The sequence below is a fragment of the Helicoverpa zea genome, chromosome 22 (genome assembly GCF_022581195.2).
Source record: "Helicoverpa zea isolate HzStark_Cry1AcR chromosome 22, ilHelZeax1.1, whole genome shotgun sequence".
Taxonomy (NCBI): Eukaryota; Metazoa; Arthropoda; class Insecta; order Lepidoptera; family Noctuidae; genus Helicoverpa; species Helicoverpa zea.
The window spans coordinates 6,918,730-6,932,077 of NC_061473.1; the positions used below are offsets into that span (position 1 = coordinate 6,918,730).

At 36.4% G+C, this 13,348-nt stretch overlaps 1 protein-coding gene and 1 pseudogene across 2 annotated transcripts; both read left to right on the forward strand.

The window, feature by feature from the left end:
- Nucleotides 1-444: 444 nt before the first annotated feature.
- On the forward strand, nt 445-3,108 carry LOC124641257. Of its 2 annotated transcripts, none has more exons than XM_047179298.1 (2): nt 445-558; nt 814-3,108. In XM_047179298.1, the coding sequence occupies exon 2, from the start codon at nt 1,836-1,838 to the stop codon at nt 2,925-2,927; it is 1,092 nt and encodes a 363-aa protein (XP_047035254.1). In that variant the 5' UTR covers nt 445-558; nt 814-1,835; the 3' UTR covers nt 2,928-3,108. Both variants share the same exon structure in this region, with proteins under 2 accessions (XP_047035254.1, XP_047035255.1).
- A 797-nt stretch (nt 3,109-3,905) lies between these two features.
- On the forward strand, nt 3,906-5,582 carry LOC124641262 (annotated as a pseudogene).
- The last annotated feature ends 7,766 nt before the right edge of the window (nt 5,583-13,348 follow it).

Genomic DNA, 13,348 nt, shown 5'->3' on the forward strand with positions numbered 1-13,348 from the left:
TTTGCGACGTTTTTTTGTTCCTGATCCTTTATCTAGTAGTATTGTTGATCGAAGGTAAAAACCTAATAAAAACAAACACTACTTAATTGGCCAGACAACGCATGGCAACATATCACGAAATAACACATTAATAACATTAATAATTAGAACGCGCACGCACGACGCGAGCGACTGTTGGAAGCTCAGCCGCTTCGGGCCGACAGCGGTCCGGCGAGCGGTAGGCATTTATCGCGCGCAATACGTCGAGGCCTGGTGATACCCTTTGACGGGCGCACAGTGTCCGCTCTAGAACAAGCCAGGTGGACAAAAGTCATTATCTAATTCCCGGCAGTAGGTACTTTCTACATGTAAACAACACCCCTAAACCCCCGATTCCAAGAATTGTTTACGTCCAACATTCCATACTGATGAGTCATCGTTTATCAAAGTGAGCTAATGAATGAGGTAAATGCAATCAAAGAATTAGGTCAGTTGCATTTTCGCGACACTTGCAATAACATCTCATGGTGACAGTTCTTAATTTTGTGGAAGTTTTAGTGATGGATTTTACTTCTGAAGGTATGTATAACATTTAATTCTTATTGGAATCTTTTTATGTGCCATAGACATTCATAAAATAGACAATCTGTGAATACACAAAAAAAAAACATGTATTTTCATTGTTTTTCAATTTATCTGCCTTGGAAAAGCCATGTATCCTCTTGTATCCGGGCTGAATTTTTTATATGTTTTAGCTGCATGTCTGTGGATGATTATGACATATAATTTATGTAGCACACTTGAGTACAACTATTTTATTTTCATTTTTTTCAGAAAAGCTTTACTCTATTAATAAAATAGAGTTTTTCGAAGAGTGGCTTAAACACGAAAAAGACAAAAGATGTGATCGTCTATTTGAGTTTATTTCAACTAAGTTTAATTTTTCTGATATCACTGAAGAATGCGAAAGGGAAATTAAGATGAAATTAGCCAGCATTTCTTCAAAAATTGCAACGAGATGGGTGTCTTCAGGAAAATCAAAAGAACGTTTCCTTAATAAGAATAAGTTGTGGCTGGAAGGCCAGGAGATAGAATTTTGTGTACGATCGACTCTACCGCAACCTTCTACCTCAACCGCTGAACTTTCTCGGCCCGGACGGCCTAGAAAAGACTTTGAAGATGCGTCTTTTAAGACCAAAAAACGTAGAGTTGAAGATTTAGTACAATCGCGAAGTGTTGGGGAACTAATGACTGCCGCAGAGGTAGCTGCACGGTCAACTGGACAAAAAAACGTTGCCAGAGTTATTAAAGACATTGGTGAAAATCCAGCTTCCGCAAGTGCGTGCTTGAACATTCAACAAACAAGTGCTGTGCAAAGAGATAGACCGCTAAGTAATGACGAGGCATTAGCGTATTATATTGATTCCAAATCAACAACTCACTCATACAAACAGACTAGGAAATGGACTATGAAAGTCGGGCATCATGTGTTTCCATCATATGAATGCATTGTCAAGGCAAAAAAAGGGTGTTATCCTTCTGAGGAGCACATTGTTGTGACACAATCTCGAGCAGAAATTGAGCTTCAAGCTATTTTGAATAAAACAGCAGAACGCTTAATCGAAGCTCAGAGAGAAGTCGTCACAAGTGTGCTTCCAAATATAAGCCCCAATTCATCGTTTACTCTTATAAGTAAATGGGGGTGTGACGGAAGTTCCGGTCATAGTGCTTAAAAACAGAGATTTGAGAATAGCGAAGACACAGATGAGTTTCTTTTTGTTTAGTCGTTTGTTCCCCTGAGGTTAATTGACGAAGGTAACAACACTATCTGGCAAAATCCTCGTCCATCATCCACGATGTTTTGTCGTCCAATCAAATTCATTTTTGTTAAAGAAACTATGGAAATGACAAAAATCGAGACAAATAAGGTTTTGGAACAAATAAACAACTTAGAGCCTACATCTTGTGATCTTGCTGGTTCTGAAATTTATGTTAAGCACAAGTTATTGTTGACAATGACCGATGGAAAAGTGTGCAATGCTTTGACAGAGACTCATTCATCGCAAAAATGCTATATTTGCGGGGCTACTCCCACAATGATGAATGATGAAGGAAGGCATTTTGACAGTAATCAGGATAATTTTGGCTTTGGTTTGTCAACATTACATGCTTGGATTCGTTCGTTTGAGTGCTTTTTACACATTAGTTATAAGTTGGATATAAAAAAATGGCAAGCTAGGTCTTCCCAGGAAAAAGCAAGTGTAAAACAACGATCAGACGAAATCAAACAACGATTTAAGCATGAAATGGGATTAATTGTGGACAAGCCAAAGCCTGGATTTGGTTCCACAAACGATGGAAACACAGCTCGACGTTTTTTTGGGAACCCTGAACTGAGTGCTCGGATCACAGGATTGGATGTTACAATCATCAAAAACTTTGATGTATTGTTGAGAACATTGTGTTCTGGTTTCGAGATAAATCTTGTTGAATTCAACAAGCTTTGTCTCGAGACAAGAAGACTTTATCTAAGTCTCTATTCGTGGTACTACATGCCTGCTACTGTGCATAAATTGTTAATTCATAGCACAGAAGTAGTTAAGACGGCAATAGTTCCAATAGGGCAGCTTTCAGAAGAAGCCCAAGAAGCAAGAAATAAAGATTGTCGGAGGTTTAGAGAGCATAACACCAGAAAGTGCTCTCGACTTGTCACGAATAGAGACTTGCTCAACATGTTGATTATAACATCTGATCCTCTGATCAATAGCCTCCGGGAAGTACCAAAAAAAAAATCGAATAAATTGTGCGCGGAGGTCTTAAAGCTCATCATAGCTCCCACCATAGAGCCTCGTCCTCAAATTCCATCAAGGCCTCCACAAAATGAGGAAGATTATCTTGTCTCGGAATCATCGGATTGTGAATCCGATGATTCTGATATTGAGACTTAGTTTTTATGTAAATAGAAAACTTTAAATTAATATTTATATTTTTTGTACATAATATGTTAAGTCTAAGGTTGTGTATATATAATTAGTGTTAATATTTATAGCAATTTAGATATTTTTTTCTTTTTTTCTGTTTTCGTGTATTATCATTGTGTATATATGAAATAAAATATTTAACTACAAATCCAACGCATTTTGTTTTTAAAAAATATGTTATAGTAATACATAATTAACTAATCAATAGGTCTAGTTGCAAAACCATGAAAAAATATTTTTGTCCACCTGGCTTGTTCTACGCCGGACACTGTGGGGCGGGGGAATACGCGGGCGCGCGGGGCTGTAAGCGCGGGCGCGCGGGGTGGTCAGCGCTGGCCGCTTGTTTTGTTCAATTGCTGACGATACTTGATGAAGCCAATGATTTTGCGTAGCGTCGTGATGCACCGTGCGGCGCCTCGAGACGCAGCCTACATGTACCGACGGGCGCCAATCCGTGAAAATAAACTTTTAATATAATACTTACCATATACTTTTTTATTTGTCTCATCCAAATTTTCAAAATCTTTATTTAAAATACCACATATTTCTTCCCATGCTTTGAGCGTTAAATTCTTGTACTTATATTCTTCTAAAGGCGCGTACGCACGTACGAACACGAACATAGCGAACACAAACACCAGACCCGAACATTTGGTTCGTACGTATGGACGGCATATTCGAACACGAACGCAAACATAGTTCGAGTCGAGTTCGCGAACAACAGTCGTGAACTCTATCTTAGTAGCCATGACGGCGCCGTTGGAAGTGGTCGATTGTGAAGTAGCGGAGAATTTTTTGATGTTCGCAGTGATTCACGAAATGTTGTTTCCTAAAGCGGATCCTAGATGGTGGGAAACAGTATTGTACAAAAAACGAAATGAAAATACATTACTTTTAGACTTAAAATCACAAGAAATAAGTGGACACTACAAAACTCTGCTAAAAATGTCAAGTACAGATTTTGAATGTCTATTAAACCTAGTTGGGCCAAGAATCGTTAAAAAGAATACGATAATGAGAGAATCCATATCTGTGCAAAATCGTTTGGCAGTGACCTTGCGCTTTCTGAGTAGTGGTGATTCGTATACTAGTTTGCAATATTTATTTAAAATATCGAAACGCACTCAGTTCCATTATTCCGGAGGTGTGTGAAGCACTGGTAGCAGAATTGAAAAGCAACATAAAGGTAATCAAACATTTATTTCTATCACTTAGAGTAATTTAAGAATTCTTAAACGAGAAACTTATAATGGGAATAAATCATCAAACGAATTATTAGTATCAGTATCACTGTTGATATTTTGAATAGTTGAAACACTATCCTCGTCGGAACGTTGTTGGGGTGAATAATTTGAACTACCAACTCGTGTCGAAACTTCAGTCTGTACTTCACTTATTCGATTTTGTTCTTCAGTAGCGTGTGAATCGGTTACGTTATCGGTTACGTTCCTTGAGTTATATCCATAACTACGACCATAATTATTATTATAATATTCGTAATATCCACTGTCCGCTTTACGAAATAAATCAAAAATTTCGTACTGAAGCAAATTTTGGGTATTTTTTGAGTATTTTTCTAACTTCGATGCGATAAATTTGCAAAAATGTTGTACTTCAGGGTCACCACTTCGCTCCTCCATATTTTTTTCAGATGATTTTTTTAATACACCCAACGCTTGTTTTAATAAACCCAGACGTGGAGATTCCTTCTTGGTTCGTTTAGCAGATGTCTCGCCTTGATCAGACAATTCCAATTGTTGCGATTCCTCGTTTTCCTGTAAAAATGTAATAAGTATGATTTTTTCCAGATACCATCAACCCAAAGCGAGTGGCTGAAAATATCCGAAGAATTTGAACAATCATTGAATTTTCCTCATTGTGTTGGATCACTGGATGGGAAACATGTTGTATTGGAATCGCCTATTAATTCTGGATCTGATTTCTATAACTATAAAGGAACGTACAGTATTGTATTAATGGCCGTCGTAGATGCCAGTAAAAGATTTATATTTGTTGATGTGGGGTGTCAAGGGAGAATATCAGATGCAGGAGTATTCAGAGACTGCAAAATAAACTCTATGATGGAAGAAGGTACTTTGAATTTACCTTCACCGATACCATTGCCAGGCAGAAGAGTCAATTTGCCATATTTATTTGTAGGTGACAAAGCCTTTCCATTAAAAGAAAATTTAATGACGCCATACGTTGGTACACATCACAGGGGCTCAAAAAAAAGAATTTACAACTATCGTTTAAGCCGGGCTCGTATGACTGTCGAACATACATTTGGTATTATGGCATCTGTTTTTAGAGTTTTGAAGAAACCAATGCTGTTGCAGCCACACAAAGCGCAAATAGTTTTGATGGCCATTGCACATTTGCATATTTTTTTGAGAGAAAAATCTGAATTGTATCATACATTACGTCCGAACGAGACCGAAGAGTATACTCGTTCCTGGTTGCCACTTCGCCCTATGGCAACAAGAAATAATACAACACCCAAAGAAATAAGACATGAACTCTCCGATTACTTTATGAAAGAAGGCAAACTTCAGTGGTAAAATAAATACTGTTAATTTTACTTACAAAATCGGCACACAGTTCGGTGCATTGCGCTGAATCTCGCCGATTTCGTGGTTTATCACGATCCATCAAAAAAGACATTGCTTCATAATGTTAGACTAATATTATCCTGTGTTGTTCTGTATGTTATATTCTCTTTTCATACATTAAGGAACTATACTATATTTACCGAAGTATACTAAATCATTTTAGTTTTATACGGACAACACTACCTCTACTGTGAGGACAACACTAAAAAGAGATTTTGACAGTAAAAGCGCGCGCTTCCCATGCGCTTCCTTCGTGGACTGATAAATTATATTTTCTTACGATTGATATTAAATTGTGTTTTAAAAGTGAATACAAGAAGTTATTGTGATACGAATTGACGTTTTATTTCTGATTAAGGCTAGGAGATCATACCCTAGCTTATATCAGAAGCGGGAAGAACAGAAAACGCCTAATTACCAATGGGGCGCGAATGCTCCGAATACAATAAAATTAATGATCACGCCACATTATGCGAAACACTTAAACGAAGACGAGATGACCACAGCACTGATTGCTCAACCGCAATAATGTATCAAGGACTTATCTACTCAAGGAAAACAAAGCGACATGGTCAACAACTTGTGGAGCCTATAATGACGACGACCAGACAAGATTCTTGTGTGTAGATTACTGCTTGACACACACTACGCCTGATGGCGATTAGACACCTCCGCCGCGATGCAACAGGTACCCGAGACATTGGACAATCAGGTATAAGCATTAATATTTTTTTTTCTCATTCCAATTAATCCATGGAATAGAAAACAATCATTTAATTGCCCAAACATGTGTATACATGCATACACACGCAGGTGCATGCATGTAGGATAATACAATTATTAAAGGTATGTGCTTAAAACATGTTTGCCACTTGTCATGGCATACAAATATAAAACCAGAAACATTTAGCTCTATATACTAAAAACTATTTGAGCTGACATTTCAGAGCTTCGGTACTGAGTTTCCTCTAGGTTATAGATATTTTGTTGTACATAATGGGTGCCATTCAAAATATAATTTAGCACATAAGTGCAGTTTTACATGGATGTGAACAGAGTTTGCTATTGATCCATTTGATGCATACATTTTTAAGGTGAGTAAATGTACAACAATATATTTCATTAGACATCCATAAACCAGCTGGGAACATGACAGATACTCTGAGGTAAACATTTATATCCTGAGTAATTATGTATGGTGTTATTTTTGCTACACATTGAATACATAAAATATTCATGAGAAAAGAGTAAATAAAGCAAGTAAAGCTAATTGCATAGTTCATGGGGATGATGGCCAAACAATTTGGTGTTAATGCATTATTTACATACATTACTGAAATAGACAAAGGAAGTACCTATAAAAATAAGTAAATAGGATATAACAATAGGATATTCATGATATAAAGCCAATATTACAATAATTAAAATTGAAATAATCATAATCACTTACAAATAGAGGTAGAAAATAAAGTGGTTAATTGACAACCAACAAAAACCGTGCGACACAGCTCTTGACTATTCTATGTACATCCAAAGCGGTGATAACAGGTATTAATAATGGATAATCAAATACTTTAAAGTACTATAAACACTAAACTGGTTTTTATTAATAAAGTAACTATGAAACTAAATGCTTCAAGCCAGTATGTTTCAGACAGTAAGTATGTTTTACCAATATCTTGGTACTGCCAATAGCATACATCATTGTTAAGTAAAACTTCATTCCAAGCAAATATCATTGCTTGTTATTATTTTAAAGAGTATCTAAAGTGAAAATTATAAAAATGGTAATCTTTTTAAATGATCTTTTCCATATTATTAACTGTAAATTGCCTCACCTAGAAAAAGTTAAACTGCTTATTCTATCTGAATGTTGGATGATATTACAGCTAACAGGTACATTATAGGACTGTAACACATTAAGGATAGTTTAATCACAGTAAAGATGCAGCAATTGTAGTAAATATTATTTACTTAAAGGATTTTACAGACTGAAGCATAATAAATAAATATAAATCAGTAGTGTCAATTAATCAGAAGAAAATATAACTCAGTAGTGTCAGTAATCTGAGTAGCCAGATCAGATATGTTCTTTTTGAAAGATTTCATTTTAATTTGGAATCCACCACTTGATGCTGAGACCAGTTTTCTCAACCATTAAAAATAACCCGAAGTGCTTAAAGATATGTATACTAGAATCAAATAAATACAAAATAAAGAAATTTCAGCTTTGAAATCTGAATCGAAAGCAGTCTATATATTATTAACTTAATAAATGAATATGGCAATTGGGTCAATAAGAGATAGGTTTGAGTTGGAACAAAACAACATTAGTTATACATAAAATTGTCTGATACTACACAGGAGCTATACCATCAGAATACATTATACCATACTGAAAAAGAAGTATGTGAGACAGTTAAAGAATAAAAGACTAGGCAATTAATAAGTAATTTGTCCTAGCCCATTAAAAAGTTGAATGCATACCAGGGCACTCAGTAAAACATATAGATTATTATAAATAAACTGAACCTGAACTTTTATGGATGGTAACGATACGAGTTAACATTTCTCTCTATACTCTCTTTATGACAGGAAATCTTGTAATTTCCTGGGAGGTAAGACATTTTATTCTGAGACTAAATTTCAGCACATATTGTATGTTAGACCTTCTCTCACAGAAAATTACATGTACAGTTTATGATGATTTTCTTGATTGATGTTGTGAGTCTATTCTGACCACTTATAAAATAGGAACCAAGATTGTGGAGGATCAGAGGAGTGAATTCAGTGGGGTGTCAACAACATCTTTAACAAGTCAGTAAGTACAACCACAAGTGTTTTACAGTCAACAACTAAGAAAGAGCATTGCTTAGTATCTATTAGTTTTGAACCATTAATTGAAAAAAAACTGACTGATAAAGAACAATTTATATGGTGATTGGAACTTATATTTAAAGATGATGACATCTGGTTATGTTTATATTCATATATATTTATTTGCATTCCATAATGTTACAATAGATGTTGAAGAGGCTTAAAACTAAGTAGGTACCATTATAGGCCCTGTTAGGGCACAGCTAAAGAAGGCAATACTTTAAGGCACCATAAATAAAGAACCATGAGTTAAACTAGGCTCAGGGGTACTTTGTTGTCACTTTGTTTGTATTAAAATTGTTTCTACGGCACCACCTTCAATTCTGCTTTCGTATCCCTCATCAGGGATATAGTTCCGAAGGAGCAGAAAGCTTTTCCACTCACGCTTTACAACTTGTAGAGTTATAATTTGATTAAATGGTATTAACTAAAAAGAAAAGCTTAAATTGAGAAGTGTAGTGATTTTAATGAATTGTTAATTAATAAAACAATACCAGACGAAGAAAATTGAATGAATAAATTAAAGATTTGTACAATTTTTACCTTGATTATCTGTTATTAATTCTTACGAGCCTCTGTATTGAGATGTGAAATGAATTGAAAGATTCATACTAATTCAGTTTGGTTGTATTGTTGAATTATTGAAATAAGACTACATAAATAAACTTTTGATAAGTTCATAGGTTAGAAGGTATGCACTATGTACTGTTTTAGCTGGTTCTATTTTTTGTTGCTTAAAACAAACGACTCGAGGAAGAAAATGGATATTATGTATTTATATATTTTAACCACTACAATAAGGGATTAACAGAAACAATTGTAATGTTGTAACAATTGTATGGTCTGATTGAGTTTGATTGTGTTGTTAAATAATAATAATAGAAGACATGTATTGATTTAGTTCAACCATAGGCATTGCTCTAATACAAATAAGAGATGGACAGAGAAAAATGTAATTACTTGTACATTTCTCATTTTATTATGTTGTTAATTATTAAAAACTAGCGACGGGAATGCTAATAAAGAATTGAGTATTGAATAGACAAGATATATTGTACTAGTTGTGTGATAACGAATATAAATAAGAGATGGGCAGAGAAACTGACTAAAGAATTTGTATTAGCTACTTTGATCATATTGATGATTAATGGATACTAAACGAGATAAAATATGTATACATATATATTGTAGTCAGAGATAGAAGATGTAATAAATTGAGAGATTTGTATATTGTCCAGTTTGAGGATATTGACAATTACGAGTCATTTATGATTCTGAATTTAATACACGAAGGAATTGTGTAAGGACGGTTTTGTGTAAGGAGCCGCTTGTGATAATATTATTAATCAATATTTATAGAGATCTTCATTGACACATACCTACTTAAAAAGCTGTGTATATTTATCATAGCTCTCAATTCTTCGAAACTAAGTCCTTAAAAAATAAATTGTATATATTGTGCCAATAAAGTGTAATTGTGAAGTATATAAAATAAGACAGGATATTAAGCAATTGTATATTGTATTGAAGATCAATACAAGTGTAGTGACGCAGTTTATGAATCTAAGGCTGGATATTAAGAAATTGTATATTGTATTGTTAATGTACAGTAGTCCAGGTACTGGATAGAAAGAAGTTGTTTACTGTAATGAGAATTATATAAGCAGAAGCAATGTGTAAATACTGATTTGCACTTTGAATTATGATAGTGATAAATTTTAATGTGTTAATAAGGAACATAAGTTCAGAGACTTTGTATAATAGAAGTTTTCTATTGAAATGAGAAATGATATAAGTATTTTGATGCCAATATGGTGATGTTGACTTGTACTGCTTGAATTTGAATGAGGTACACAAATCCAGAGACTGGATACATAGGATTCTTTATTTAATGATTGATGATATAAGTATGTTGTCGTCGATATGTTCATATTGACTTGTAATATTGAAATTTGAATGTATTGATAAAGTATGTGTAAGATAAGAACCGAGACTGGATATAAGGAATTGTTTATTTGATGGGGAACTATATAAATGAATTCATGTCAATATGTTGATTTTGACTTGTATTGCTTGAATTTGAATGTATTGGTAAGGTACCTACACAAGTCCGGAGACTGGATATAGAGAATTGTTTATTTAATGGGGAATGATAAAAGTATATTGATGTCAAAATGTTGATGTTGACTTGTAATCGTTGAATTTGAATGTATTTATAAAGAAATAAATCCAGAGACTGGATATAAAACATGTCGATTATTGAAATAGGAAATGACATAAGTATATAGATGCCAATATGTTGATGTTGACTTGAAATGGTTGAATTTGAATGTATTTATAAAGAATATAGATCCAGAGACTGGATATAAATAAAGTTGATTATTGAAATAGGATATGATATAAGTATATAGATGCCAATATGTTGATGTTTACTTGTAATGGTTGAATTTGAATGTATTTATAAAGAAATAAATCCAAAGACTGGATATAAAACAAGTCGATTATTGAAATAGGAAATTATATAAGTATATAGATATCAATATGTTGATGTTGGCTTGAAATGGTTGAATTGGAATGTATTTATAAAGAATATAAATCCAGAGACTGGATATAAAACAAGTCGATTATTTAAATAGGAAAATATATAAGTATATAGATGCCAATATGTTGATGTTGACTTGTCATGGTTAAATTTGAATGTATTGATAAGGTACATAAGTCGAGAGACTTGATAGAAGGATCTTGATGTCAATTTGTTAACATGACTAGAAGGCGTAGATAGCTCCAAATAGGAGTGAATTCCTCGTTGCAGTCACAGTGATAGTAAGATTAACTTACTCTGTTAAACTTGAATGTTTTGATAAAGTATACAAGTCCAAATACTAGACGTGAAGTTGTTTACCGTAGTAAGAATTTGTACAAGTATATGGTTGCCAATTTGTTAAAATGGCAATGTACACAAGTCACAGTTTGGATTCAAAATGAAATGAAATGAAAATATTCGCAGAAATTGTTTATCGTAGTGAGAGTTTATGCAATTATATTGTTGACGATTTGTTAGCATGGCTGGAAGGCGTGGATGGCTCCAGTTGGAGTGAAGGCCACGATGCAGTCATAGTTAGAGATGGCTGGAAGGCGTGGATGGCTCCAGTTGGAGTGAAGGCCACGATGCAGTCCTAGTTAAAGATACGACTCTGGAAGGTTGGCACGATCGTGAAGCCTTGTTGGTGGACATCCTCTTGGCTTTGCGGTGAGGGGTCAAATGCAGATGTCGTGAGTTGAGATTGGCTGGAAGGCGTGGATGGCTCCAGTTGGAGTGAAGGCCACGATGCAGTCCGTCCTAGTTAAAGATACGACTCTGGAAGATTGGCACGATCGTGAAGCCTTGTTGGTGGACATCCTCTTGGCTTTGCGGTGAGGGGTCAAATGCAGATGTCGTGAGTTGAGATTGGCTGGAAGGCGTGGATGGCTCCAGTTGGAGTGAAGGCCACGATGCAGTCCGTCCTAGTTAAAGATACGACTCTGGAAGGTTGGCACGATCGTGAAGCCTTGTTGGTGGACATCCTCTTGGCTTTGCGGTGAGGGGTCAAATGCAGATGTCGTGAGTTGAGATTGGCTGGAAGGCGTGGATGGCTCCAGTTGGAGTGAAGGCCACGATGCAGTCCGTCCTAGTTAAAGATACGACTCTGGAAGGTTGGCACGATCGTGAAGCCTTGTTGGTGGACATCCTCTTGGCTTTGCGGTGAGTGGTCAAATGCAGATGTCGTGAGTTGAGATTGGCTGGAAGGCGTGGATGGCTCCAGTTGGAGTGAAGGCCACGATGCAGTCCGTCCTAGTTAAAGATACGACTCTGGAAGGTTGGCACGATCGTGAAGCCTTGTTGGTGGACATCCTCTTGGCTTTGCGGTGAGGGGTCAAATGCAGATGTCGTGAGTTGAGATTGGCTGGAAGGCGTGGATGGCTCCAGTTGGAGTGAAGGCCACGATGCAGTCCGTCCTAGTTAAAGATACGACTCTGGAAGGTTGGCACGATCGTGAAGCCTTGTTGGTGGACATCCTCTTGGCTTTGCGGTGAGGGGTCAAATGCAGATGTCGTGAGTTGAGATTGGCTGGAAGGCGTGGATGGCTCTAGTTGGAGTGAAGGCCACGATGCAGTCCGTCCTAGTTAAAGATACGACTCTGGAAGGTTGGCACGATCGTGAAGCCTTGTTGGTGGACATCCTCTTGGCTTTGCGGTGAGGGGTCAAATGCAGATGTCGTGAGTTGAGATTGGCTGGAAGGCGTGGATGGCTCCAGTTGGAGTGAAGGCCACGATGCAGTCCGTCCTAGTTAAAGATACGACTCTGGAAGGTTGGCACGATCGTGAAGCCTTGTTGGTGGACATCCTCTTGGCTTTGCGGTGAGGGGTCAAATGCAGATGTCGTGAGTTGAGATTGGCTGGAAGGCGTGGATGGCTCCAGTTGGAGTGAAGGCCACGATGCAGTCCGTCCTAGTTAAAGATACGACTCTGGAAGGTTGGCACGATCGTGAAGCCTTGTTGGTGGACATCCTCTTGGCTTTGCGGTGAGGGGTCAAATGCAGATGTCGTGAGTTTAGATTGGCTGGAAGGCGTGGATGGCTCCAGTAAGAGTGAAGGCCTCGAGGCAGTCCTAGGAACGCAGCTCTGTAAAGGTGGCACAGTCATGACTTCTTGCTGGCGAATAACCTCTTGACTTTGACCTTTAACTTTGTACCAAAATATAAACCAATTTGTAAATGTGAACACCATGTAGCATTTTAATTGTCACTTTACTCTCATTTGTCTTTGCGATTCTACATGATCTTCGCATGCTTTTACTGTATGTATCAATACATACAAATTGTAATACTATATTATTTTTAAAAAGAGTAACCATGGAGT